Consider the following 27,212-nt stretch of genomic DNA (forward strand, 5'->3'; position numbering starts at 1 on the left):
AGCTGGGACTCCCCTGTGCAGGGCCAGCCCAGCAGGGCCAGGAGGTGCCTCTCATCCTGGCAGGAGTGGGGTCTGCATCCCTGGAAATCCAGCCCTACCCTCAGCATGTGCTTGGTTAGAGCTCTTTGGAAGTTTTGGGTTTTGTTTGGATTCTTGCTTTCCCTTTGCAGGATCGGATGTGGCCCTGGCCCCTGTAGTGACATGTTTTATTACCAGTAGCTTCAATAATGTCAGCACAGACCCAGACTGGAGCTTTCACAAGCACAGCCTCTCCAGCACAGAGCAAGCTGTGCAGTGTCACCACGGCAGCGATAAGCGGGGCTGGACTCCAGTGGGGCTCCCGGGGAGAACAGGGGCCAGGTTGGGTGCAGAGCCCCAGCAAAACCCTGGATGGGGGTATGGAGAGCTCCCTTCCACACAAGTGAACTTTTCAGCACCCCTCTCTGGGCTGTGTGACCTCCAGCTCATTACTGCCACGCAGATGCAGCTAATTGAGAAGCAGAGCAACAGCCTGATCCAGCGGAGTCAAGGCCAACGAAATGAACATCATTCCCTGGCACACGAGGAACTACTGAACAGGGAGCTGCCAGCAGGCTGACATCTCCAGAGCTCACAGACTAATCTCATTAAACCAGACCAAAAAGCCTTTCAGAGCTGGGGGAGCCATGTCCAGTGAAATCTGGGCTGGATTTTTCACCTCTGGGGCTTTTCCACTTGCCTGTTTCCCTGTCTTCCCACACGGCAGGCAGGGGCTGTGGTACCCCAGCAGCACAGGATGGGCAGCACTGCCCAAACCCCCTGTGCCAGGGCTCAGCCCCTGTGAGCTCTGGGCTCCCCACATGGGGCTTCCACAGGGGCTCCTGTTCAGGTTCCTCATGAGCAGAACTTTCTGTCACTGCCTGAGGTGCCCCCAGCCCCTGCTTCCAGCAGAGCAGCTGCAAGCTTCTTGGCTCCAGAGCTGCTTCAGGCTGCTTCTCCTCTGGGCACAACTATACTGACTTTCTCACCCCCCACTTCTCCCCTCTGCTGCTCCTGCCATCTGACTCACAAGTAGGTTTATGAAGTTTAAAAGCACTCCTTGTGCAAGCCATGCTCCATAGCCTTGTCTCCCCTCTCACACAACCTGCTCTCACCCCCTTCCCTGGGCTTTGGGCAGAGGTACCAGAGCTGTACCATGAAAGGGAGTTCTCCTAGGCAAAGCCACAAGAAGAGCTCCCCCCACAGCAGCTGAAGGCTGCTGTCCCTCCCCATGGCTCAGGTGCACAGGGCAGGCGAGGGTGGCTCTTGCTCAAACCAAGCAGTGGCACACAAGGAGCTGGAGGAATCCAGCCAAAGGAACAGCTTTGCTCACTTCTGCTTTGGCTTCATCTGTGAATGTTTTCTCTCAGCACTGGTTGATGAGTTTCAGACTGAGGGAACGTTAGGAAACGAAAGGGAGAAGGCTGTGACACATTGCATGACGTGCCAAGGAGCAGTGTGATGCACGGCAGCTGGCAGGACTCTGGTGTGCAGCTCACCTTTGCTGCCCCCACAGGACCTGCCAGCCTCACCTGGCTGTCCCAGCACAGCCACAGCTGCCCAGCACCAGCTGCAGCTTCTCTGCTCACCCCACACCTGGGGACCATCCCCTGCTGCCCCACACCCCCACGGTGGCACTGGCTGGGTCATGCCGAGGGGACAGACATAGGGTTTGTAGCAGAAGCCTCTCAGAGCAGGAGAGGAGGAAAGCTGCCAGGGCACAGCTTGTCCCCAGGGCCACAGGCAAGCTGCAGATATTGGCACAGGAGGGCAAGGTGCCACAGGAGCACGCTGCATGCAGGGGAACATCCCTTCTGCTGCCCCCGTATGGATCATTGCCAGGAGCTTTGGGACATGAGGCTGTGAGGTTTGGCCAGTTTGAATTTATCTCCCAACCTCAGGAGAGCAGAGCAAAGGTTCTGTTGGGCTCAGTGTGGGGCTGAGGCTGGTCCCTGGCTGACAAGTGGCCATGGACTACACACAAAAATGCTCTAAAGCTGACAGCACCAAATGTTTCTTCTCCATCTAGCACAGTTGTTTAGGATTCAGTGAGGAACAAAACTGCATCTTGTAGGTTTTAATAAAGCTCTTGGTGAGCAGTTCAAACACCAGGGGAGAAGCTGGAGAGAGAGGTTGAATTTATGGGAGCGGGAGGAGATCGTTTGCTTTCTTAGGAACTGGAAAAGATTAATAGTGTGCAAAGGCTCTTGGATTCATTCCTCACATAGCAGAATGGTTAGGAGACTTACTGGCTTGATGTTCTTCATTCTGCTTTCCCCAGGCAGCCTAGAGACTGTCTGGGCTGTGGAGAGAAGGACCAGGGAGAACAGGGAGCCATCCCATGTCAGCCCCAGTGAGAGAGCTGTGGTGTGCTGGGGGACAGAGGGGAACTGAACCTCAGGGTGCTTTGTTGGGAAATTAAATAGATGCTTAATATTTCTGGTACCTGGGGAGGTGGTGGAAGTACAGGGCAACAAGGCAGGTTCATCCTTCCAGCACATCCCTATTCCTGGACCCCGGGGTGCCAACAGCACAGAACCATTCCCCACTCACTGCACACCCATCAGACCAGCAGAATCTGCCCCTCCTTGGAGCTCAACAGGGCAAAAGCTGTGACAAAGTCAGAGGCACTAGAGAAACACTGAGCCAAGACTGGGGAACGGCAAAAAAAGCCAGCTAACAGGTAGGGGAGAATGTTTGCTGTATTTCAGAGCAAATAAGTACTCAGGCAGCCCCTCAGCAAAGTCATAAAGGAGTTCTGCTTCAGGCCAAGATGAAAGTCTCAAAGAATAAGCTCAATAACCATAGGGACTTGTGAAACCCGTACTTGGTTTATTAAATTAATCACAAAGCTTTTTATCACATATTTCTGCCTCTGAGCCACTTTACACTTCAGTTCAGGTGCCAAATCCTTTGTCTTTTCCATAACTGTGGACTCTTGTAATACACTCAGTTTTGAAATCTGTTTCAAAAGCAAAACTTTTGGGTTTGTTTTGGAAGTCTAGTGTTACCAAGAACAGGTCCCCATTTCTAAGCAGAACTGCAAAGGCCCTGCTGCACCAGAAGCCAGTTCCCACCCCTATGGGAGGAAACAAAACAACCATACACAAGTCAGATGCTCCTCATAAATGTTTGTGGGCATTTGACTTCAGTAACTGAATTTAGTTTGTGCTTTTCCTGGAAGTGAAGAATAACTGTTTTCCAATGGAGTTAGCAGGAGGTAAAGCTGAAAATCAAAGTGTGAGCTTTGTGTTTCCTGACAATTTTCCTTTAACAAGGTAGCTCCAGCTGCTAACTGCATTTTATTGCATTCCTCAAAGACAGATCTCCGTGCAAGAATACTTTAAGAGCTCTACTCCAAAAATAAGGGTACTTGGATTTGTTTTTATGGTTACATATATTTTACCAGTTGGTCTCAGAGCCCTTAGTGCTGCCTTACCCATAGCCTCACTAAGACACGGCACAGACTGGAGCTACTTGATGCCATGATGAATTTTTGCCTTTTATATATCTTTTATAGATATTTTCTATATCTTTTATGTATTCTCAGTGCTCTTAAAATACATACTTTTAATTCCTTAAGTCTGATAACTTAACATAGTCCTGGTATTCTGCTAAGCCAGAAAACCAAACATCCTAAAGGCCTTGTAAGTGAAAACTGGAAAGCCCTATGCTATCTTGAAAAACCAAGGTCCCATCTAAAATACATCCTATAAACTAAGATTAAGCCCATCCAAGAGGGAATACTTTGAGATGAGAAAATGTCACACTGTTAATTCAAGCCTCTCATCAAAGCATCTTTATTTGATATACTAATTTGCAAAATCTGTAAAACTGTATACACAATCTCTTGGGTGTACATTTCAGCATACTCCACCTTGATGAAGTGTTGCACCATAAGGATCCTTATTAAACACCAAGACAAAAACCCTTTATCCCTAACTGTGTCTGCCTCTTAATTTGAGGACCCCATTTCAGTCAGTCAGAGTCAGGGCATGGCCACCTTCAATGCAGAAAGCTCCCTCAGCACTTTTAGCAGGGCTGTTGTTAGCACAAACAGACATCAGGGGCCAAACATCTGGGAGAAGCAGAAGGGCCACCACTGAACTGTGCTGAACATCTCCCAGGATTTAAATCCATTTCTTCACTGGGCAGCTATCCTGAAGAGAGGCTGACAGGAATGTTGAAGGGTTGTACAGCATGCACACATGCGAAGACAATTCTGCATCCAAGCTCACTATGACCTAGTGGTTTGTGAGGATGATACACCAAGGCCTGAGCAAGGATGACACCCTTGAGTCACCCTGAGCCATCAGCCCTGCTCCAAACCCTCTGTAGGGAGCACAAGGCTGCACAGCCACGAGAGCCCCACCAGGAGCAGAACCCACCCCACCTCCCCCCTGGGCAGGAGCAGCTTTTCTTTGCAGCTGGTTTTCTTTGCAATTACAACTGTGTGTGAAAAATTGCAGCTAGAACTCGTGATCTCCTGTCACCGTCATATTTTCTGGAAAAATCCCCTTGCCCAGGATTTTTCTCCTGGGAAGCTGAGACGCCTCAGAGAAAAAGGAAAACAATTCTTATCTCATTTGCTTCTCCTGTGTTGTGCTCATGTGGAATGTGTTTGGAGATTGTTTATCCAACAGGTGATCGTTTCACTGGTTTCATGTGAATTGTTTTTGACTTATTGGCCAGTCAGTGCCAAGCTGTGTCGAGGCTCTGGAAAGAGTCACAAGTTTTCTTTAATATTTTTTAGCCTTCTGTCTGTATCCTGTATTTTTTAGTATAGTTTTAGCATAGCATTCTTTAATATAATATAGATCATAAAATAATAAATTAGCCTTCTAAGAACATGGAGTCAGATGCATCATTTCCTTCCTGCCACGGGGCACCTCACAAATACAGGAATCCCCTATCCCTGATGGGAGCACTGGCAGCCCTAGCCCTGATCCAGCCCTCTCCCACCCTTGACACCCCCCAATCTGCTCCCCCCAGTGTTCCTGGGACATGCAGTGCCCTCGGGAGGCCACGGGGACACCCTGGGTTGGGGAGACACAGAAATGTGAGCACAAACACCACACCCACAGCATGTCCCATGCAATTCTTTATTGGCTTTCTCTGAGAAGCTGCAGCTCCTTAGCAAACACAGAGCTGGGAGACAAACACCCCCCTGCTTCCTGGGAATGTTCAGAGGATCAGTGCCAAGGCCAACAAAAGGTGTCCCTGAGCTGTCAGCAGTGGCTACCAGAGAGTGAAATTTTAAATCTGATTTCAGTGGAAACAGAGCAGTGTACTGCTCACCCTTGAAATGTGCCCGTGTTTGAGTCAGAACTTGGGCATCTGTGCACCTCCATAATGACATTTTCAAGCCAGATTTGCTTCCTTCCTCCTCCATGCCCAGCTGGGATGACTGCAAACACACTGCTCACAGACATGAGGCGAGCACTGTTTCTAAACCCTGATCTGACATGTTTTCTTTATTTGTAAGGAGAGAGCCCAAATATCTTTCACAGCACCAGCCTGAAGGACTTCATTATTCTCACACATCTGCAGCACCTCATGTAAACAAGAATCAACATTTTTACCATGACAAAAACAGCCCAGGCAGAAGAGGGAAAGGACAAGTGCCACAGCTGGAGGTGACTCTCTTCTATCCTCACAGCTTTTTGGGCTCAGCTTCTTCTTCACAGACCAAGGCCATTCCCACTTCAAAATGGTACAGTTCAAGCATTTCATGCTGAGGCCAACTCATTCAGCTTCCAAAAAGCACCAGGAGATCTCCCTCGATTCCTCATCCCCTCTGCAGCACCACAGAACGTGCCAGAGGCTGGTCAGTGCCAGTCCCTGCTGCCCTGTCAGGAGCCAGGCGAGCAGCTCACCTCGTGATGGTTCTCCACAAACAGTGAGACCTTCAGGAGAGTATCTGAGACACAGAGAAAACAACAACCCTGTCAGCTGAATGTGCTTTACCTGTATTCTGAAATCCAAAAACTTGCTTCTAAAGGCAATTTTAAAAAGTGTGGGTAAAACTGACTGAGGAGTGAAATAGGTCACTGAGCCCTTGCCACACTGTGAGGGAGGAAGCTGCTTCCAGCTGTGCCCAGGTGTGAGGGTGAGTACTTTCACCTGAAGCTGACCAAGATCTCAGAGCAGGTCACAAAGATCTCAGAGCAGGGTCACCCACTGCTGCTGAGACCAGCAGAGCCAGCACGGCCAGGGGATATCAGCAGGAGCCCTGGGAAACACCCCGGGGCTCTTCACACACAGAACTACCTTGAACAACATCATCTTCCTTGAAACGCTCCAAAATCCTCTCCCAGGACTGCGGCAGGGCCTCCACGTCTGCCAGGCTGTCCAGGCTGAGGCGCTGCAGGAGCAGCTTGCTCTCCAAGTACCTGCGTGCCTGGTTAAGGACAATAAGGACAAAACAGCCCTGCCAGCCCTGCCCGGAGACCGCTGCCCTGACACCCCCTGTGCTGTCCTGACACCCCCAGCCCTGCCCAGAGACCCCCAGCCCTACCTGGAGACCGCTTCCCTGACACCCCCAGCCCTGTCCTGACACCCCCAGCCCTGCCCTGACACCCCCAGCCCTGCCCAGAGACCGCTTCCCTGACACCCCCAGCAGGATACAGGTGCCGGTAGTAGCGTTCCACGTCCTGCAGCCCCTCCAGCACGTCGGCCAGCGAGGGGCAGCGCGGCCCACGCCGCAGAAGCAGGGCCAGCCCCAGCTCGGCCGGGCCCGGCTCCTCCAGGAGCCGCAGCACAGCGCTGCCCGCGGCCCCCACGGCGTCCCGCACGGCCCGCAGCTCCTCCCTGCCGGCACAGCGGCGTCAGCCGGGCCCTCGGCCCCCCNNGCCTCCGCCCGCGCCGCCGCCTCCGCCCAGGCCCGGAGCGCGGCCACGGGCGCCGCCATCATCGCCATCACCGTCACCGTCATCATCATCATCACCGTCATCGTGACCGTCATCGCCCGGCGCCGCGCCGCCATTGGGCGCTGCGGCGGCGGTTGCGTTTGAAGGAGCGAGCGCTCGGAGCGCGCCCGGGCGGGAGCTGCGCCGAGCCCGCCATGGCCCCCGGCAGGAAAAAGGGCAGCGGCAGCGCCCGCCGCCGCAAAATGGAGGCGTTCCTGCAGGACTTCGACAGGGAAGGTGGGGCACGGGGAAGGAGGGGGTCGCGGAACGGGGAGGGGAAGGGAAAGGAGAGGCCCGGGGCGCGGGCAGGGCTGACGGCGCGTCTCCCCGCAGTGCAGCGGCGGCTGAAGCGGATCGAGGCGGACGGGGAGCGCATGGTGCAAGAAGTGGAGCACATGTACGACATGGCCATCCTGCGGCTGCCGCCCGAGATCCGCGAGATGAACTGGCTGGAGTTCTTCGGTGCGGAGCGGGGCCGGGGGCGCTGGGCTCAGGGACCCTTCCCCCTTGGATAATAATAACAATACTACTACTAATAATAAAGCCCTTAGGAGCTGGGATCTACCCTCCCCGCAATCCCCAGGGAACGATCCCACGGGCTCCTTCTGTTCTCTAGGGCTGGTTTGTGCTGGGTTTTGCACCCCCGTGGTGACAGCCCTGCTGTCCTGTGTGAGTGTCCCTCATATTTCTGATATATCTGATCTGTTTTCTTTCTAGCTCTAGCAAGAAGTGAAAACGCGCCGGAGGATGTGGCTAAGGTAGGTTTCCAGCACAAACATAAAGCTCTCTGCAGCCATCACACTCTGCTCCTCACACTGGAATTCAGTGCTGGAGCATTACAAGAGAAACAGTTACATCAATATTTTCACAAATATTTCTTTAAAATTCAACAATAAGAGAGGCATGTTGTATCAGAGGTGGGATTTACCTGGTGCTGCTCCTCCCTGTTGATCTTTCCTTATCTGCTAGCCAGCACTCCGAAATCCCTGAGAGCACATGCATTTGGCAGTGAAGGAGAGCACTTCCAAGCTGGTGGAGCAGCAGGGTGTAGGAGAGCTACACCTGCAGCTGCCAACCAGGCACTGAGTGCTGAGGGAGGCAGAGATGCTTGAAAGGCCCAGTGTGAGCACAACAGCAAATGTGGAGCTCACCTGGCTGTAAAACTATTGGGGGTTTGCCCTACAACTTTTACATAAACACTGGGCTGTCAACAATCCCACTGGTGCCACAAGTGTTTTTAATTTTAGGCAGACATGGAGATAACAAAGATCCGCAGGCTAAGCGCAGAAGTCATCGATCCCCTGCTGGATGTTGCTGAGAAAGGTGAGTTTAAGCATTGTGGCATCATTGGTGAGGTGGAAGCATGTTGTGGTTACTTTAGGTGAATAATAATTCAGTTCTTGCTCACATCCCTCAGTATGTTTAAACCAGGAAAATAATTCTACTTTTATCCCTAGTACCTGCAGTACATCTAACTAATTTCATTAAAACATTCAAAATAATCCAAAGTAGTACTCTGGCAGCCATTAGGATTGCATTGGAATTTGGATTTCTGAAGCAAATTGCTGCCAAAATTGCTTATAGCTGTCTTTTTTCCCTACTACATAATAATTTAAAGTTATTATTTACTTAGGTAACACTTTCTCTTTCTAGTGAGTAAGATCAAAAGGAGTGTTGAAGCTGATGAGGAGGCAGAGCCTCCATTGCTTCCACTGCAGAAGAGATCTCGACTTGCCAGCCAGTGCCCTTCAGAGGCTGAGAGTGGGGATGCAAGGACTGCCAAGGTGAGCAGCTGTTCTCTGGGGTGACATTAGGATGGGAATTCCTGACTGAGCTGATGGGCTGTCCAGGATGCTCTAAGGAGACTACACACAGTCTAGCCACAGGGGAGGGTCCCAAAGGCTTCAGTGCTGTTTGTTCTGGGCTCTTGTGCCATGGAAAGGGACTGAGCATTTTGTGTGGGAGCCTCTGTTAGTGTGGGCTCAGCTGTCCCAGAGGGCAGTAACTGATCTGTGAGTGATGTGTGCTTCAGGTGAAGGCATCCACCAAAAAGCCACCCATGGCCAGAAGACCCCCCTCAGCGACAGTGAAGGGCAAGGGCAAGAGGTAAGGGGGATGTCTCTGTCTCCTCTCTAGAAATGGAGAGTCAGAGTGCAAATATGAGTTATCTCTTTGGTGGGATGGGCTTTGTTTCAATGGTGGAGGGCGGGAGTTGTGCCACACGACAGGGGAAAATTGATGAATGAAAGATGGACAGCTGCCTGTCCTGTGACAACAAGCTGTCCCCAGTTTTGGGGTCACTGGTTAGTTGTAACCCTGGGTTTAGCAGTGGTCACCTTCTTCAAGCCTTTGACAAGTGCCTGTACACTTGTTAAAGGTGATGTTATGTGCAGATGTTTATTTCCCTTTAACAGATCAAGCAAAAACAGCTTCATCACTCCAGCTACTGGCAGAATGGTTGACATGTGTCTTCGGGGAAGCACCTCCATGGTTACACCCAGATTTGATCCCAGGTTTGTTAACAGAGAAAATAAATACATTTCCCTTCCATCTCTGATCCAGTCTGCTTTACACCTTTACAACACAGCCTGTAGAGGTTGTTTGGACCCGAAATGAAAGACTTGGAGTGGAGGAGCAGGTGTCACTCACTGATGGCTGCTCTTGCAGGGTGTTCAAGACGCCGGGGCTGCGCACGCCCGCCCTCAACGAGCGTGTTTACACCTTCTCTGCCAAGGGCAGCCCCCTGGCCGAGCCCGAGGACGTCATCCTCACCGTGCCCCTCGGCGGGGGAGAGGTAAATCCTGACCCTTCCCCTGCTCAGGGGTGCACGGGCACCGCTTGGTGCCTCACCTGCTTTGTTTCACCCGCTCTTGTCTCTTTAGCTGTGCCACTGTAGTTTGCCTGAGGGGTTGATTGAGCTGAAAACAAACCTTGAGACTTAGCCAGAAGTGAGGCCTGCTCAAGCTGGTTGGAACAGAACAAGAGGATGTTTCACTGTGCATTCACTTTAAAGCACTTAAATCAGCAATAGTGTCAATGTAGTGGGTTTGATGCTGGCTGAATGCCAGTGCACCCACAAAGAAAATCATTGATTCACTGGCTTTATCCCCCCTCACCACAAACCAAGCTATTTAAAACCACCACAGCCAGTAATGCATTAATGCACTGCAGGAAAGGTGTGAGATGAGCAGCTGTTGCAGCTGAATGTAGTTCTCTGCCTGTCTATACTTCAATCTTAATCTCTTTTATTTTATTTAACTTTTTTACTGTCTGCCGCTGGCCAGACAGAAAACCTGAGATTTGGGTTTGTTTCCACAGAGCATACGTTTGACAGAAAAGGATCTGACCAAGAAGAATTTTCTTCAGCTGAACCCCAAGGCCCAAGGGCTCATGCAGAAGCTGTCAGTAAGTCTGGGTGTTTTTGTCAGCCATAGCTATAAGGCAGTGCTGTCCCTCTGTCACCAGTCAGGGGATTGTTGAGCTGCAATAGAAACTCCTTATTGCCCCTTGGCTTGAATTTTGGGTGATATCAGAGATGAAGAAGCAGCACAGAGCAGGGAAGGGAGAAGCAGGAGCGTCGCATCACATCTGCCTCAATACACAGTGGGGAAAAGAGCTGTTGTCACTGCTCTGAAAAACAAGTTGTGCTTTAGGTGGGAGCTGCAGGTGGCTGTGGGCTGTACCAGTGTCTCTGAGTACTGATGGATTTCTCTTTCCTTTCAGGTTTGTCTCACACAGGCTTGCAACGAGGCAAAAATGCCACAGGGAAGTCAGTGAGCAAGACATCCCTCTGTAGTTCTTGTTTTAATTTGTATATTCCTTTTATTGATCTACAGAATGAAAAACTAGTTATTCTACCTATGATATGTAATGGGATCAAAATAAATTGAACTTTGGAGAGAAATAAAATTAAGTTGGAGAGAAAAAACATTGCTTATTTTTATTTCCTTTAAGGTTGAAACCATGAGTCTGTTCTCTTGGGCTTGCAGATTAGCAGGTGGGCAGAAAGCCTGATGACTGGCATGTTAAGAGCCATGTTCAGAGTAAAGAATTCTGCTTCTCTCTCTAACTTTGTCTAGAATTTTCTTTTTCTGGAAAAAAGCCTGTTTCTTTAAGCTGTTGCAATGTCCTTTCCAAAGATGTCCTTGATTTAAGCCTCTTTATAGGGCTATAAACAAGGATGTTGAGACTTTGAAACCTTTTCTGTATTTGAAAAGTTCTGCTTTTGGCAAAACCAGGCCTGCAGCATGGCTAAAAGGGAGACAAACTGTAATCAGAGCTCTTTGGTGCAGGGTGTAGCATGGGAGAAAGCTTCTAGAACAGCCTTTGTTCATGAATTTCCTTTGGAGAGCAAACATTTTATTGTATGGAAGGCCTCATGTATATACCATGGATTTGGAAAACTCTTTGAGAGGTTTTAGCAGATTCTAAGTCCTAACTGCAGGTGGCAATAACATATCCCACTCAGCTACACATACACCTGCCTTGCTCTGCTGTGCACATATTAATTAATTAAAGGCATCAATTAGTTGAGCTGTTAATAAAAAATTGATGTGCTTATGGATGTGTAAGTTGAGATTCTGCTTTAACTACGCCGTTACCAGGAAAACAAAATTAACTAGAAATTTTAGCCTACCTAGAGAATTCTTTTAAATCAACGCTGATTTAAAAGCTCTAGCTGTAATCTTTAAGATCAGAGCCCCTGCTCTGAACCAAAGCTCTTCCAAAAGAGATTTCCTTTAGTAAAGAGCAGGCTGCAGAGGGAGAGCTGCCAGCAGCACAGGGAACAAGCATGTGGCTGTTTCCCCAGGGCTGGGTAGCTGCAGCCTGGCAGGGAAAAAGCATTGCTGCTGTGCCAGAGCTCAGCCCTGCTTCAGGCAGGGCTTCCTGTGGCCTGGGGGGCTCGGTGTGTGCTGAGCTGTGCTGTGAGAGCTCCACATTTCTGCCCAAATTATTAATGGAGATGTGAAGCTATTGATCTGGAGAAATAATGAGGCAGTGAAGCTCCTGTGCTGGGCTGTGCTGGCTCTGAGCTGCTGCCCAGCAGCTCCCAGCAGAGATGCACTGCCAGGTTTGTCATCCTCAACATCTTCCAGGTGGCCATTGATTCAATGGCAGTGTAAGACACAAATAGATAACAATTCCCTGCTTGCTGGCAGAAGGGATGATGGTTTAGAACAAATTAGAGCCATCTCCAGGCAAATTTTTCATGCAGGAGTTCTTGATTTGAAAGTGCAGGACAGCACATGCAGCTCTCTCCCCTGACCTGTATAATTCCACCAAAAATCTGTTTCCTGGGTTAGCTTGAAAGCATAAGGAGGAAAATATTCCTTAGCATCACTGAATTCATGAGACTTCTCCCTTTTCTAAATCAGTGACTGGGGAGCTGTACCTTCAGAGGGGAGATGAAATGCATCTCTGGAAGGTGCCTCCACACCTCCCAGGTGTATGTCAAGGATTCCTTGAGTCTGGGTGGCAGGATGGCTCCTGGCTTTCACAGCCTCACAGCTAAAGGTTTGAGCCTCTCAGGAGACCAAAAGCACTGTATCCAATTTATTCACAGATGGGAGCTTGCTAAAGGCTGGATTTCTGTCTCAGCTGAGCTGCACTTCTAATCCATGTTGGCTGTGAATTTTGTTTGCAGTGAGATAATAGGGAAACTCTTGTGGCTGGGGCTGGCTGTGGAGCTGGGGAGGGGACACTGCTTGGCTGTCACCAGAGCTGGAGAAAGCAGAAATGTCCTTAAAATCCAGTGGGAAGAAGCAAAACCTACAGGGTGCAGCTTCAGAGTGATTTCAGCCTTGTCTCTGGTGAGAGCAGGGAATAAATTGTCCATCTCCTAAAATTACTGCCCACAAGCCACTGACCTTTACACTCCCCTCAGCCAGAAGCATTATTACACCAAAAAGCAGGATTAGACAGAATTGCTAATTTTAGCATTGCACACAGACACCAAAACGCCGACACCCCCCCTTAAATCTCCAGAGGAAGATTCTGAAGCTGTAGTTCCTGTCAGGGCTCCTGTGCTCTGCTCTGTGCCAGGTCAGGGTCACACCAGCCCAGAGCAGCTTTCCAGGGAAAGATCAATAATTCTGGGTCAATTGTCCCTATAAAGTACAAACCCTGCTGATGGTGCAGAGTTCAGAGCTGTGCTGAGCAGGGCAGCCCACAGGCTTCAGACACAATTTGAATTTAATTCCTTTGCTGTGGGGGTAGTAGCTGGAGATGTCAATAAGGTCTCAGCTGCTGCTGCTGAGTCCTGAGCAGAACTGGCACCTGATTCCAGTGCCAAACTGAACAGTGCTCTGGGGGAAAGCTCTGCCTCTGATGCTGTCAGATGTTCCTGTGTATTTCACTCTTTCCCAAAATAAAAAGGTTGTGATTTTTCTTCCCACTTATCCTTGAAATAGTTGGAGAGCCCTGACGCAGAGGGAAGGGTCAGTGCCTCTCCCTGCAGCAGAGCTGGGGCTGTGGTGGGACAGGAGCAGGAGCAGGGCTCTGCTTCAGCTGGAAAGCTGATCTCCACAGAGGTGACCTTGTGGCCCGTGAGCCCAGGAAGCTGGATCCTGATGGAATTGATTGATGGGATCTGAGGAGTCCTTCTCTCTCAGCAGCTGACTGCAACCTCTGCTGACTGCAAATGAAGGCACAGGAATGTGATTACATCCATTCCAGGGCAGCAATCGATGCCAGGTGAAGGTGGAGTTGGAAAAGCCTCTGTGTGGAGTGGGGGCAGAGGGGACCCAGCCAGGGCAGCACCGAGCCAGCAGCTCAGGCCACTCAGACACTCCTGCTTTGTCTTTCTGTTCCTTCATTAGTGCTCAGGAAGGGGACAGAATGCATCTCCACGGGAATCTGCTGGACAAAGAAACCCTGCCAAGAGCTGCCAGCACTGAGTTCTGTCTGGCCAAGCAGCCCCTGCAGATCAAAATGTGCCAGAGCAGGGCAGGGATCTGGAGCACGTTAAAGCCCATGGTGCAGAGACAAGAGCACATGGAAGCACTCAGAAACCTTGTCACAACTGCCAGGGAATCCTGACCTTTCTGTGCCTTTCTGTGCCTTGGCGCAATGGGAACCTCCAGGCTGGTGCACATTCAGCCCTGGGGCAGGTGAGGGGAGGTTGGAGAGCTGAGCAGTGATCAGGAGCTGCAGCTCAGCCCTGAGCACTGCATTAGTTTGTGCTTGAGTGCCCAATTCCCTTGCACCTGGATGCCCAGCACCCAAACAGGGTCTGGGTGAGGGCCTGGTAGCAGTGTCTAGCAAAATGGGAGAAGTTTTTCTAAAGGAGCTGCTGTCCTGGGGACCCTGACTGAGATGGGGGCCCAGAGATGCACCATTGGTCCTGCCCAATTTCTAGCAAAATGGGAATTAGCTGAAGTTTTTCTAAAGGAGCTGCTGTCCTGGGGACCCTGACTGAGCTGGGGGCCCAGAGAGGCACCGTGGTTCTGTCCCCATGGCTCCCCTCTGGTCTCACCAGGGCTCAGGGCTGGGGGGATGTGCCAGCAGCCCCAGCTCATTGCCTCAGCCTTGCTGTGCCCAGCGAGCCAAGAGATCCTGGGCAGAAAAGGAATTTTTGCTGCTACTCTCCCACCTGCCACCTTCTGGAGGTTTCCAGGGTGGAGACAGTGAAGCACCCCTTACACCTGCTGTGCTTGAACGGGGCCATTCCATCCTGTCCCATGGCTCAAGGAGTGACAGTGGCTCTGCCAGAGCTGCCTGCAGGGACCCAAGTGACAAATCACCAGTGACATTGCTGAGGGGAGCACGCACAGGCAGTGATGGGGTTGTAATGAATTAAGTGCTGTTCAAATTGATGCAGGACTGCTGTAAGGAATGTGTGTGTGTGTGTGTGTGTTGTGAGGAGTAGGCCACAGGTGTGATGAATATTGTCCATCAGCTGTGATAAAAAGCCCATCATCCCAATACATATCTTCAAAAATGAATTTAAGGCTGAAAGAGATTATTAAAAATGAGGAGAGGAAATTGTCTGGGATATATTTAGAGTCCCTTGCTAGGTAAGATGAATTCCAGAAGTCAAAATACTGCCTGTGGGGTGAAAGGGATCGATGCTGATATTGTGGTGGCTCATGATAAGAAGGTAGGGCTGAGGCAATTCTGCCAGGGGAGAGTGTGTGGGGAAGGAGAGCCCTTGCCTGGGACTGCTGTGCTAGGGACTGGTGTGCTGGGCTCCAGGAGGGACACACAGTGCAGGGACTGTCCTGGAGCCATCAGCCCTCCCCCAGAGGGCAGCTGGGGGTCTCTGCCCCCAGCCTGGGGTCTGGCTGGTCCCTTTCCCCCTCAGTTTCCTCCCTGAGCCTGTGGGCACTTTGCAGCTGGGTGGTGGGGACACAAGGTGGCGAAGGATCCTGGGACCCCACGAGGAAGAAAGCTCCTGCAGAAGGAGGATTGTGAGCAGTCAAGCCTGCAGATGCTCAGGAGAGAAGCCCCCAGCCCTGGGGCTGGGTGGGCTTAGGCTGTGTCCCTCTGCCTTTCATTCCCTGGCGCTAAGAGGACACGTCCCTGTGACCAAGAGCTGTGCCAGCGTGGGTCTGAGGAGATGAGCACAGCCAGCCTGCAACCTGCCCTGCCCTGGACATCTGGAGAGCTGGGTTTGATCTTGGCTGTTTCCTCACTCTTTCATTTATCTCTCTCTGCTGTTCTGGATGACAAGATCATTAGAAACCCGGTTGCTGTTGCTGAGCTCTTCCTCCCGAGCTGTGTGTAAGCGTGGACGGTGCCTGAAAGACAAGAGGTTTAATTGTGTTCTGCCTGCAGCTACAGGATGTCAGCCAGGCAAATTTAAAGCCAGGCTGCATGGGGGTGGGAGATGCACCTCCATTACTCACCAGCCTGGATGAGGTTTAGCTTTATTGTATCCTGAAATAGCCAGAGCCTGGGAGGTGCTGATTGAAGCCATTTGAAAACATGACAACATCCTCGGGACAAGAGGTGTCTAATCTAATGAAGCCAGAAGGCATTAGATAAGAGCTGTGCAAAGCCAGGAAAACACAATTAAAGCATTCCTGAGGACTGCTGTCGACCTGCATCAGGAACACCGGGACAGAGATATTGGTACAAGTGTAATGAAAATAAATGATCTGTTTGAAACATTCCTCAAGGCGGTGACAGAGCCCCTGCTGGGCTCAGCCTTGAAGGGTCCCACAGCCACAAGCTGGTGCCTGTGTGGGTTCCCTGGGCAGGGCTGTGGCACCTGCCTGAGCTGCACTGGGGGCATGGCAGGGCTTTGTCTTTGCAGCAGAGCAGCCCAGGAGAATGTCACCACCCCATCCCCTGGTGAAGGAATGGGGGAGCCACTGGGATTAGTGCCCATGCATGGCACACCAGGACTTTCTCCAGACAAAAGCCCTTCCCCAGGCTGGCACTCTGATGCCTTTCTCAGTTTGTTAACCAGGCAGGATCCCCTCCCTCCCTGCAGAGTTTTCCATTATTCTGTCTCTCAGTAACCCCGTAAAACCCCTCAGGGTGGTGAGGTGCAGGGGCCAGTGCTCTGGCTGGGTGGGCAGCAGTCCTGCCCAGAGTCCCCCTGTGTCACCACCGTGGTGTTGGGGAAGTGGAAATGGAGGAAAGGCTCTTTTTCCTTCAATGCCATGAGTGCACTGTGCTCTGTGCTCTCTCCTCCCAGCTGTGCTGTATCAGAGCTGCATTCAGGACCTGGGTTTCGTGCTGGACCTTGGAATAGAAACACCTCCCTTTAGACTCTTGTGATCAGAAATAGTGATTAAACACACCCACTGCTGTAAGTCACTGGCAAGAGGAACTTGTCTCAAATCACACCTCTTTGGCAAGGGTTTAAATTGGCAGTGACAAGCTTATTTCTGGAAGAAAGTTTTATTTTGGGCAGTTCGATTCATTGTGCCACTTCTCATTTTGATGCAGTGTGATGTGATACCTAACACATCCTTGTCCCCTGAGGCAACGCAGGGATTTGTGCATTGCTGTGAGACAGTGTGTGCCCCACAGATCCTCCCAGCTCTCCTCAGGAGGGACAACACTTCTAACAATTATTTTAACCAGCTCAGGGAAACTCTCATCATTTTTGAGGTCCCTGTTTTTCCCCAGGGATGTACAGCACTCCTGATGTACATTCCATTACCCTGGCAGACTGTATTTACAGTCACAAACAGCCATTTATCCAGCACAGAATTGCCATCACCCAGGAACACCTAAATCTCACAAAAATCTTCTTCGTTGCCCTCTTAATCTTTTTGCCTCCTAGTAATAGAATTAATTAATAGAATTCACATGAAAATATTTAATAGCATAAACCCCCAGGGCTGAGTGCCACCCCTAGGGCTGCCTGAGGGCACAGCCCCACCACCTCCTGCCCAGGACCCCAGGAGTCCCTAGCCCTGCAGGTGGGTGACAATGGGGGGTGACCCCTGGGCTTTATGAGCCAGACAGGGCTGGCAGCACTGCCTGCTGCCCCACTGCTGCTGCTGCCTTGGGGAGGCTGAGCTAGAGCAGAGACCAGACAGAGCTAAAGAATAAAGCAGGGATTTATTAAAAGGCCTCAATGGATCCACCTTGGGCAGCACAAGAGCCCAGCCAGGGCTGCACCCAAGATGAACCAAAATGGTCCCAAAATGCACGAGTGCTCACGAGGTCTCTCATTTTTATAAGTTCTGCTCTATTGGTATATTGCAGTTAATTGTCTAGTTACAGCTTTAGCTTATGAAGTCCCATCCTTCTTATTTTGCTCTCTTTAGTCCAGGTTGTTTGTGCTCTTGGGCCTGAGATTTGGATCATTTGTCCTTGGTCCCCAGCTAGAGCAGGAATTGTTTTGTCTCCCTGCTCTGTGCAGAGCTCACCATCCCTGAATATGAAGCTCAGACCCGCACACTAAAGCAGCACAGAATGTGAAACACAGAAAAGCTAAACCTGAGCCATCACTGCTTCATCACACCTGGGCTGCATCAAGCTTCCAGCAAATGGAGACACAACATTCCCCTGGGAACATGCCACCAGGAACAGGCTTCATTATACAGGAGGGATTTGCAAGAAAAACCTGAATTGCCCAGTTCTAAGTTCTTTTCCAAACGCTTCCCTAGGGTGCCTCTGGAGCAGATGATTGAGGGCTCCCACAGGGAGGTGATGCTGCTGTTTATTTCAGCCCCGTTATGGAATTTCAGTACTGAGGGAGTTAATGAAATGTTCATGGCTGCACACCCAGCAGTGAGCTGGGCTCCCACCATGCAGGGCACAGCACGGGTAGCTCCCCACGTGCTGCAGGTGCCAGGGATTTGCCACAGCACAGAGCAGGCAGGGGGATGACCCTGGCTGTGCACCAAAAGTGACTGCTTTCCAGAGAGTTCTATGAGCACTGGTGCAATGCTCCTCCTGGCACGACTTGTCTGTCAATAAACCACAGCTCATTAAAATGACTTTGTAATTACTGACATCCTCAAAGTCGGACATTATCCTTAAAATAAGGGGTGTGGGAGCAGGTGCCTGGGGAGAACAGCTTGTAAGTGCTCTCCATTGTTACAGAAACTCCAGAAACCTCTGGACAACCTCATGTCTCTCCTCCTCCTCCTTTGCTCCTGCTATTGGGGCTCTGGAGGTGGCAGAAAAAAGGAAGCTCTAGCTTCCATGGGCTTCCATGGGCTTCCATGGGCTCCTACCATGCTGTGACAGTGGCTGTGGGACACACCTGGACCTGCTGGCAGAGCACAGCTCCTCTGCTTTTGTCCGTGCTCCTCCAGGGGTGGCAGCTGCCCAGGAGGAGCTGCTGTGCCCAGCGATAACAGCTGCTCTTTGTCTGCTGCTGAAGGTGCTTGTCAGCCCCAGGAAGATAAAAAGGCTGAGGTTATTTGGAATTGTGTAATTAATTCAATTCAATGGCTGCTGTGCCTCCCAGGCAGCTCTTGCTGCTGTGCACATGGCCCTGCTCGAAGGGACAAAGCCACAAGTACAGAGGCAGCTGAGGTCACCCACGGTGGGTGCTGCTGGCTGGCACCCTGCCCTGTGCCAGTGTCACCCTGCACTGCTCCAGTGTCACCCTGCCCTGTGCCAGTGTCACCCTGCCCTGTGCCAGTGTCACCCTGCCCTGTGCCAGTGTCACCCTGCCCTGTGCCAGTGTCACCCTGCAGTGCTCCAGTGTCACACTGCCCTGTGCCAGTGTCACCCTGCAGTGCTCCAGTGTCACACTGCCCTGTGCCAGTGTCACACTGCCCTGTGCCAATCTTTCCCAGCCCTGCTCCAGTGTCACCCAGCCCTGTGCCAATGTCACCCAGCCCTGTGCCAGTGTCACCCAGCCCTGCTCCAGCGTCACCCAGCCCTGCTCCAGTGTCACACAGCACTGGCCCAGGGTCATCCAGCTGTGCCTCAGCTCCCCACATCTGTCTCACCACAGCACCCCTTGGCCAGCCAGTACAACAAAACAATTAATTATATGCCTTGAGTGCAGGAGCTCTGCAGCAGTTTCCCTCTGCTCAGCAGCATCCCCACACCCACAGCCAGCCCCTGTGTCAGACTGACACTCCTGGTGTCACACTGACACTCCTGGTGTCACACTGCACTGCCAGCTCCACGCTGCCAGCCTGCCCAAGGCTCTCTGCTCCCAGGGAGGGATTCCCACCTGCCTGAACAGCTCCTGGCCCTGCACCTTTCTGACCACACAACATGCACCAGCAAAGCAAAGCAGGAGCTTTTTCCTCCCCACAAAGTGTCAGTAGCAAGAAACCACCCCTCCAGCTCCTCTACAGATGTCAGCCCACCTTAGCACAGATGTCATTTAACAAAACAAGGCATCACTTCACACCCTGATGCTACTAAAACTGCCCCTTACTCACCACATACCACCTTTGATAAAGTGGTATTTTCCCCCAGAACACTGAAATGACCCACACAGACAAACCAGAGCAGGATTACTGGCTGGTTTTACTCAGGTATTTAGATATCTCTTTATTGCCAGCTTCAACCATGGTTCAATAAATACAAAATTTAAAAAAATGTCAATAGATTTTTATTAACATTTATAATAACTATTATTATTATCATTATTAATAAATATTTTAAACCAACTGAGATTCCCTGGAGATGTCTGACTATAGTTCAAACATGAGATGCACACAGAGTCCCTTATAATATTATATTACATTTGTCTCAAGCTTATAAAAATATATATTGACTTCTCAAGTGTGTATTTACAGTACTTAAGATGTGGCTAATGAATATAAAAGCATCTGGAGATGAACCAACTTGATTCCCATTTGGTTTCTGGGGAGGGGAGCGTTGCAGATGCTGCTCCAACAGGGCTGGGGCTCCCCCAGCCCATGGAGAAGGCAAGAGCCTCAGGACCTGCCAGGGGCTGGATGGGAGAGATCAGGGTCATTCTGAGGCATTTCCCTTGCAGCTGCAAAGCAGCATTGCTGATTAATTTAATTATACTACTTCCCCAAGGAGAGAAGCTGAGAGGATGCAAGTTAATTTTAATATCATAACAACAATTTAATAGCTTAATCTACGAATTTTGTTATCTTGGGTTGGTGAGGAGCTCAATTAAAAGTGTTTATTCTTGCAAAAAGCTGGGCTAGAAGGCTGCTTCCATGGGGGGCTTTCCTTTCCTTCCTTGTAGGAGAGGCCAGGAAAGCTGGTGACTCCTGTTTCTGTTGGGTCAGAGCCCACCCCAGAGCTCAGCTCCTGTGGGACCCCTCCCAGCCCTGGCCACTGCAGCCCAGGGAAACAGCCATGGCCACAGATAACTGTGCTGAGCTGTATCCCTTTCCAGCTGGGCAGCATCCAGAGGGACAGAAAAGCAGATTCCAGTGGCCACAGTGGCACCCAGAGCTGGCCCCTCTCACGTTCCTCATTCTGGAGGCAGGGTCTGTTCTGGGGGACTCGAGGGAACACGGTGCTGCCTGCTCCACACTGAGGCACGCTGCCAGCCCATCACCAAGCCCTCGATGTCTCCAGACCTCCTGAGAGCAGGTGAAGCAGCCTGGAGCCAGCTCCTCCAGCAGCAGCTTCCCAGCATGGCTCCTCCATCCCAACAGACAGCACGAGCACAGGGAGGGGAGAGAAGATCCAGAGTCAAGCTGGTTCAACGCCCTGCCTAGAGACCTGTAATATACTTGCTCTAGAGATAAAATGTAAACACAGAGAGCACACAAATTGCACTTGATCCTTGGGATCAGGCGTTTCACTAAATGCAGGGCTTGGTTCACTGCTATTGCTCTTCAGGCTGGGAAACAGCGGGATGGCAAGTGACCAACCTGACTGGAATGGGCCAGACTTAGAGAAATGACTTCTGTTAAAAGCACTAACCAAGAGACTGGGGAGGGAGCATGGTTTGAGCTGCAGAGGGGGCAGGAAGGAGAGATCTTGTTTTCCTCAGAGAGCAACAAACTCCCATCAGAGCACATGCAGCACCTCCTGGGCAGAGTGGTCACCCTGCCAGCCCCAAGGGCCCTTCACTCAATCCTCATTCACATCCTCATCCTCTCAGAGCAGCTAACAGGAGGGGCTGACTGGAGCAGATTTCCAGCCAGACTCTGAGCATCTCCCACAGCCTTCATCCCCCGTGTAAATCTTTGCCTTTCAGCACTAATAATTCACTTGAGACATTTACAGATCACAATAAAGCCTTACAAAACTCCATACAGAGCTGCAAATACCCATTTAATTAACTAACTTCAAGGAAAGTTGTATTATTAAGATGCTATTTATGTCTTCTCAGGGATCAGGCTGCAGCTCTGGGAGCTGCCAGCTTGCCAGGCAGGTAGCACCATGCTCACAAAACAATGTCATGGATGCAGCCAGCACTATTTCCTCTGTGCTTTACTGGAGAATATTTGGTTTTGTTCACCAACTGAGGTGTCAAAACTCAGTGAAGTAGCTCATAGAGCAGAAGGGATGCAACTGGGAAAGAGTTTCCTTCAGCACAGATGGGGAAAGTCACCTTCCAGGAGTTGGGCATTGGGTGAGAGCTGCTCTCTAAATATAAAAGCAATAAAAACTCCTTGTGGGGTTGCTGTGATCTGTCAGGTTGTATAAAAGCCCCCATGGATTCACCAGCAGGATACTAGATACAGAAGTGTTGGCTCTGGATTAAGACAGTGCAAAAAGGTCCATCCCACCCTGTGAACTCAACTACCACATGAAATGGCATCAACACACTTTGACTCATCTTACAGAACTGTGCTGGGGAGAGCCACGTGCACCCAGGCACGCCGCATGGCCCCAGCAATCCTGGGCTGCCCCTGCTCTCTTGCCACGTGTAGGCAGCACCCAGAGGCTCCCACAGCCCACCTGAGACCCCCAGGTTTCAGAGGTGGGGCTGCCTGGGGCCAGCAGGCCTCTCCTGCCCAGGAGCTCCTCTGCAGACACGGCGTCACACCTGCACGCCTCGGCCGTGCATCCGGATCACCTGGGCCCGCAGGCTCTGGATCCCACTCAGGATGGTCTTCTGGTGCTCTGCCAGCGTGATGCCCAGGCTGAGGATGTCTCTGCAAAGTGAGCCCCACATCAGCCACGACACACAACCCCAGTGGGGTCTGACAGACACACTCAGCTTGCAGCCGCTCCCCCGGGGCACAGCCTTCTCCCCAGCTTCTCCCCCTCTTCCCTGACAGGCACGGGTTAACCATCACTGCCACCCCTTGCCAACGGTGCAAAGGCAAGAGGAAGCAGGGCACAGCTGACAGGGCAGCCCTGGCCTGGCACTGCCCAGGAGGGGACACCCTCAGCCATAAAAACTGTCAGTGTTCCAAGGAACTCCCGAGCCTCGGCTGCCTGGGTAATTCCCAGCCACCATCTGCATCTGGAGACCTGACAGCTCAACAAGAGACATTGATTTTGAACAGATTACAGCATTAATTATCCACTTTCTTGATGTGCATTTCACATCACTGTGACCACTGTGTGCCCCAACACTGACTGCTTCCAGACGTGCACAAGTAAGAAATCCCCAACCTTTAGCCCCAGCCAAAGCAGCACTGACACTGACCAGGCATTCTGGGCTAACAGGAGCCTGCAGCAGGTGTGGGACAGCTCTGAGCCCACCACCCTGTGCTCAGCACAGGAGGTTAGCAGTAAATCACACTGGATGTGGCTCTGTCTCTCACACAGGCTTACAGCCAGGAGAAGGGGTCACTTACTGGGCTGTCATCCTGGCCACTGACTCCAGGTAGCAGTAGCCTGCAGCAGTGAAGTTGTCCTTGTATCTGCCCATTTCTATAGCTTCCAGCCACTCACCCACGGAGCTGAAGGATGGGAAGGCTGAGAAGGTTCTCTTGGAGAGGGGGATGGACGTGCCATGGGACCTGCCAACAGAGAGGGTGGTGAAGAGGGAGTGGGGCACAGCAGGGCAGAGTGGGGACAGGCAGCTGTGGCAAGAGGGTGGTCACCTGGGGCACGTAGAGTTGGGACACATGGAGCTGGGGCACTTTGGGGGCTCCAGGCTCTGCACCAGCTTGCTCAAGGCATTGTGGATCTGTGAGAACTTGGGCCTCTGGCTGCGGTCCTTCTGCCAGCAGTTGAGCATCAGCTGGTGGAGGGGAGGCTGGCAGTTGGCTGGGGCAGGCAGGCGGAACCCATCCTCCACAGCCTTCATCACCTGCAGGACAAGAGGGGCTGGGGTCAGGTGCTGTGATGAAAACCAGAGGCAAACCCTGGGGCAAACCCCTGGGGCAAGCCTCCCTCCTCACACTGGGCAGAGAGAGCCACTCCTTCAGCAGCACCGTGCAGCTGCAGGGCACTCACATCCTGGTGGGACATGTCCCAGTAGGGTCTCTCTCCGTAGGACATCACTTCCCACATGACGATCCCGAAGCTCCACACGTCGCTGGCAGGACTGAAGTGGTGATACTGGACGGCTTCAGGGGCTGACCACAGCACCAGGCTCTTCCCACGCTGCAGTAGGGCAGGAATGATTTACTTGCCCAGCACAATGTGGCCAATGCTGGCAATTCCCAGGTAGCCACTCACTGCTCATCGTGCCCTGCCTGGCATCACAGGGTGGACACCAAACCCATGTGCCATGAGCACAAACCCGAGCAAACCCATGGGCCATGAGCACATTTAGTACTATGAGAAAACTTTTTCCTCAATTTGTTTAAAATGTCACATTTAGTACTAAGAGAAAACTTTTTCCTCCATTTGTTTAAAATGTCACTGCAACTGTATGCTATAGTGGCGTGTGAGTCCTGAAATATTAATGGGAGAGGAAAATGTCCCCAGGAAGAGCTGATGGCATTCTGTACACTGATATTTAAGGAAAACCACCTCACAGCTGGACAAACACAAGTCCCTCTGCCCTGAATTGTGCAGCGGGGCTGTGGCTGGAGCAGGTGTGGTGCTATGCAGGCCCCTGACCAAACACATTGGATTTCTACCCAAGAAAGAAGTCCAAGGTGCAGAGTCCCTCTTTGTACTTGAAGAAGGAAATGGGAGCCTAGGAAAAGTGTCGACAACAGAATGTGGAAATGCAGCTCACCATGGTGGAGAAGATGGTTTCCATCTTGTCTTCCTGTGGCTGTCTGAACCCTGTGATCTTGCATGCCAGGCTGCTGCTCACCAGGACCTTGTGGGCAGCAAGGCTTTTGTGCACGTAGCCCATCTCTGCCAAGTACGCCATGCCAGAGGCGATGCCCTGCAGCATGCAGACGAGCTGCGTGCCTGTCAGCTGCCCCTCATGTTTCTGTGAAAGCAGAGGAGGAAAAGCCAAAGGGCAGCCATGGCAACACGGCCAGCAGAGCCCAAGCTGGGCAGGCACCCAGTACTCACTCTGAGGAAGGAGTCCAGCAGGCCGTTCCCCATGTACTCCATCACTATCATCATGGTGCTCCCTGCGCAGACAGACAAGCAGCACGGTGTCAGTGCTGCCATCACTCAGACTCTGCAGGGGTTACAAATCCAGGTGCCAACCCCTGCACTGCCTGGCTTTTGGGGGAGATAAGGACACTTTGTCAGCCAGGTTATAATGAGCACTAGGGCCAAGGCTTCCCTGCCATTCCCAGCTAGGAACAGATCCCAGTATCAGAAGCTCCTTTCATCTGGACTCTGGAGCACATCACAAAGGACAGCACAGCCCAGTGAAAGCAAAAGCAACCAGCTCAGCCAGAATACTTCCTTTCATAATAAAAAGCCTAGTTAGAATCAGCCCACATGCTCTGGTTTCTTTGGATTTACAAGAATATCCATTTAGCTATTGCATCCACGGCCTGCTTCTGCACACAAGCTCACGGGAGAGAGCTGCAGCAGTCAGTCTCATCTGTTTTACTGACAGAATCTCACTTCAATTGACTTTTATTAAGAGCACACGTGCTTGGCTGCTAAGCCTGTCCCACTACCTGCATTTATTAATCTAGCTGCAAGATTTTTATTAATCACCAGCAGGCAAACCCAGCTGATGCATGTGGGAACAGCTGCTCTCCAGGTGGCCAACTGCACCTCTAGCACCAAGTAACCTCTCCAATGCAGCAGCTTAAACCCACTCCTATCACTGTCATATTTTCTGAAAAATCCTCTTTGCCCAGGATTCTTCTCCTGAGAAGCCTCAGAGAGAAATTAAAACAATAATTATCTGATTGCTCCTCCTGTGTTTGCTGCTTTGGAATGTGGTCTGGAGATTGTTTACCAACTGGCCATTGTTTGATTGCTTTCATGTGAATTGTTTTTACTTAATGACCAATCACCATCAGCTGTGTCAGACTCTGAGGCATCAGTCATGAGTTTTCATTATCATTCTTGTTAAGCCTTCTGTCTGTATCCTTTCTCTACTCTTTAGCATAGTTTTAGTACAGCATTCTGTCCTAGGGTGACGTTATGATGCTTGTATCCCCAACCGTGTGCTCTGTTAATGCTGGATATTATGTTCTGTGCCTTCAAGACTGGCTCTGAAGAGCGAATGTTTTGTTTTGGTTTTTGTCATCAGCCTGCTCCCCCACGGCTGGCGGGACAGAGAGACAGGGTAGTACCTAGTGCAGCTTTTGCTTTTTCTTGGCTTTTTGCTTTGCTCTTGCTTCTGCTGTGCTCCCGCTTTGCTTTTGCTTTTTGCTTTTGCTCGTTAGTTAGTTTAGCTAAGCAGTCTGAATTTTTCCCTGGACTGTTTTTCCTTTCCCTTTTTTGGAACCACTCAAACCTGCTCCGGACTGGGACCTGGGAAACACCGAGAGTTTGCATCTTGTGGCTGCTGCAGCTATCCCCAGCACCAGAGGGACTGATAACAGAGTGACCACCCCCAGGAGAGACTTTCTGAATTTGTCATCCTCTTCAGAGCAGTGAAAGAGTGTTGTCATCCGGTATTGTTAATTTTGTGTGCTGGGGGGGTTTTGCCTGTTAAATAAACAGGTTCTTTCCACTTCTCTCTGAGGAATCCTTCCTGAACCGGTTGTGGGGAGGGGCTGTGTGGGTTTGCTTTCAGGGGGACCCACTTTTGGAAGTTTTCTCCCAAATTTGCCCTAATCCAGGGCACATTCTTTAATATAATATCATATCATAAAACAATACATTAACTTTCTAAGAACACAGAGTCGGACTCATCAATTCCTCCTTCATCCTGGGGACCCAGCAAACACACATTCCTGCTCAGGAGCCTCCTGGGAGCCACGTACCTCTGGTGATGACCCCCTCGAGGCGGATGACGTTGGAGTGGTCAAACTGGCCCATGGTGCAGGCCTGGGCCAGGAAGGAGCGCTGCTGCTTCTCGGAGCAGCCGGCCCGCAGCGTCCGCACGGCCACCGGCAGCTCGCGCTTGCTGGGCAGCTTCAGGCACCCCCGGCACGTCTCCCCAAACTCTCCTGCACAGCAGAGAAAGGGGTGGGACGGTTGCAGCGTGATTTCAGGGTTTACCTCAGGTCCCTCCACTGAAGTTTCCTTGCCCAGGTGTGTGCCCATCCTTCCTTTCCCCACCCTGAGCCCTGGCGAGCACTGTCTGTCAGTCCTGGAATTCCAGAAGGGCACTGAGTGATTGGCAGATCCAAAGGATGCCCTCCACCCCTGGGGGGCATTGCTCCATCCAGGTGTCCCTTGTCCCCTGAGACCTCCTCTCCTGTACCTGCTTGGTGGCTTCCTACCCTGTCCCTGCACCTTCTCCCCCGGGTAAAAGGGGAGCAGAGCACACAGTCCAGAGTTCTGTTGGAGCTGTTGCTGGATTCAGAGGCCTGCGGGACACAATAAAAGCTCTGGATTCAAACCCTCCATCAGAACCAATTCCTTTCCTTCACCACGGCCTTACAGCTTCTCCAGCAGAGGGAAACCTGAGGAGTGACCCTCCACAGAGGCAGCTCCATCCCGCTGCCACCGGAGCCCCGGCACGCCTGGACT

The 27,212-nt window shown here is 51.4% G+C and overlaps 3 protein-coding genes across 3 annotated transcripts in view; 1 reads left to right on the forward strand and 2 right to left on the reverse strand.

The window, feature by feature from the left end:
* Positions 1-5,106: 5,106 nt before the first annotated feature.
* CUNH1orf109 (chromosome unknown C1orf109 homolog) lies at positions 5,107-7,003 on the reverse strand. The gene is made up of 4 exons (XM_039729077.1): positions 6,872-7,003; positions 6,646-6,839; positions 6,289-6,410; positions 5,107-5,938 (listed from the first exon to the last, which is right to left on the reverse strand). The coding sequence occupies exons 1-4, from the start codon at positions 7,001-7,003 to the stop codon at positions 5,871-5,873; spliced, it is 516 nt and encodes a 171-aa protein (XP_039585011.1). The 3' UTR covers positions 5,107-5,870.
* CDCA8 (cell division cycle associated 8) lies at positions 6,970-10,842 on the forward strand. Its single transcript, XM_039729172.1, has 10 exons — positions 6,970-7,163; positions 7,260-7,388; positions 7,644-7,684; positions 8,174-8,249; positions 8,580-8,710; positions 8,959-9,032; positions 9,341-9,439; positions 9,594-9,720; positions 10,245-10,331; positions 10,650-10,842. The coding sequence occupies exons 1-10, from the start codon at positions 7,082-7,084 to the stop codon at positions 10,701-10,703; spliced, it is 900 nt and encodes a 299-aa protein (XP_039585106.1). The 5' UTR covers positions 6,970-7,081; the 3' UTR covers positions 10,704-10,842.
* A 9,029-nt stretch (positions 10,843-19,871) lies between these two features.
* The window catches only part of EPHA10 (EPH receptor A10), a 30,299-nt gene continuing 22,958 nt past the window's right edge, over positions 19,872-27,212 (reverse strand). Inside the window, exons 11-17 of the mRNA XM_039729252.1 lie at positions 26,501-26,686; positions 24,672-24,733; positions 24,382-24,585; positions 23,649-23,798; positions 23,294-23,502; positions 23,045-23,209; positions 19,872-22,393 (exon numbers count right to left, since the gene is read on the reverse strand). Of these exons, the coding sequence (XP_039585186.1) occupies positions 22,279-22,393; positions 23,045-23,209; positions 23,294-23,502; positions 23,649-23,798; positions 24,382-24,585; positions 24,672-24,733; positions 26,501-26,686 (1,091 nt within the window). The 3' untranslated portion in view covers positions 19,872-22,278. The remainder of the gene's footprint in view (positions 22,394-23,044; positions 23,210-23,293; positions 23,503-23,648; positions 23,799-24,381; positions 24,586-24,671; positions 24,734-26,500; positions 26,687-27,212) is intronic.

Source organism: Passer montanus, unplaced genomic scaffold (genome assembly GCF_014805655.1).
Source record: "Passer montanus isolate IOZ18808 unplaced genomic scaffold, ASM1480565v1 scaffold68, whole genome shotgun sequence".
Lineage (NCBI taxonomy): Eukaryota > Metazoa > Chordata > Aves > Passeriformes > Passeridae > Passer > Passer montanus.

Excerpts from the sequence above, each read along its gene's own strand:
- CUNH1orf109 (XM_039729077.1), bottom strand. The coding sequence starts at position 7,003 with ATGGCGGCGCGGCGCCGGGCGATGACGGTCACGATGACGGTGATGATG. Across the intron at positions 6,411-6,645 it reads GAACGCTACTACCGGCACCT|GTACTTGGAGAGCAAGCTGC; the intron begins GTATCCTGCTGG and ends CCAGGCACGCAG. Across the intron at positions 5,939-6,288 it reads GGAAGATGATGTTGTTCAAG|ATACTCTCCTGAAGGTCTCA; the intron begins GTAGTTCTGTGT and ends TCTGTGTCTCAG.
- CDCA8 (XM_039729172.1), top strand. The coding sequence starts at position 7,082 with ATGGCCCCCGGCAGGAAAAAGGGCAGCGGCAGCGCCCGCCGCCGCAAA. Across the intron at positions 7,164-7,259 it reads GCAGGACTTCGACAGGGAAG|TGCAGCGGCGGCTGAAGCGG; the intron begins GTGGGGCACGGG and ends GTCTCCCCGCAG. Across the intron at positions 9,440-9,593 it reads ACACCCAGATTTGATCCCAG|GGTGTTCAAGACGCCGGGGC; the intron begins GTTTGTTAACAG and ends CTGCTCTTGCAG.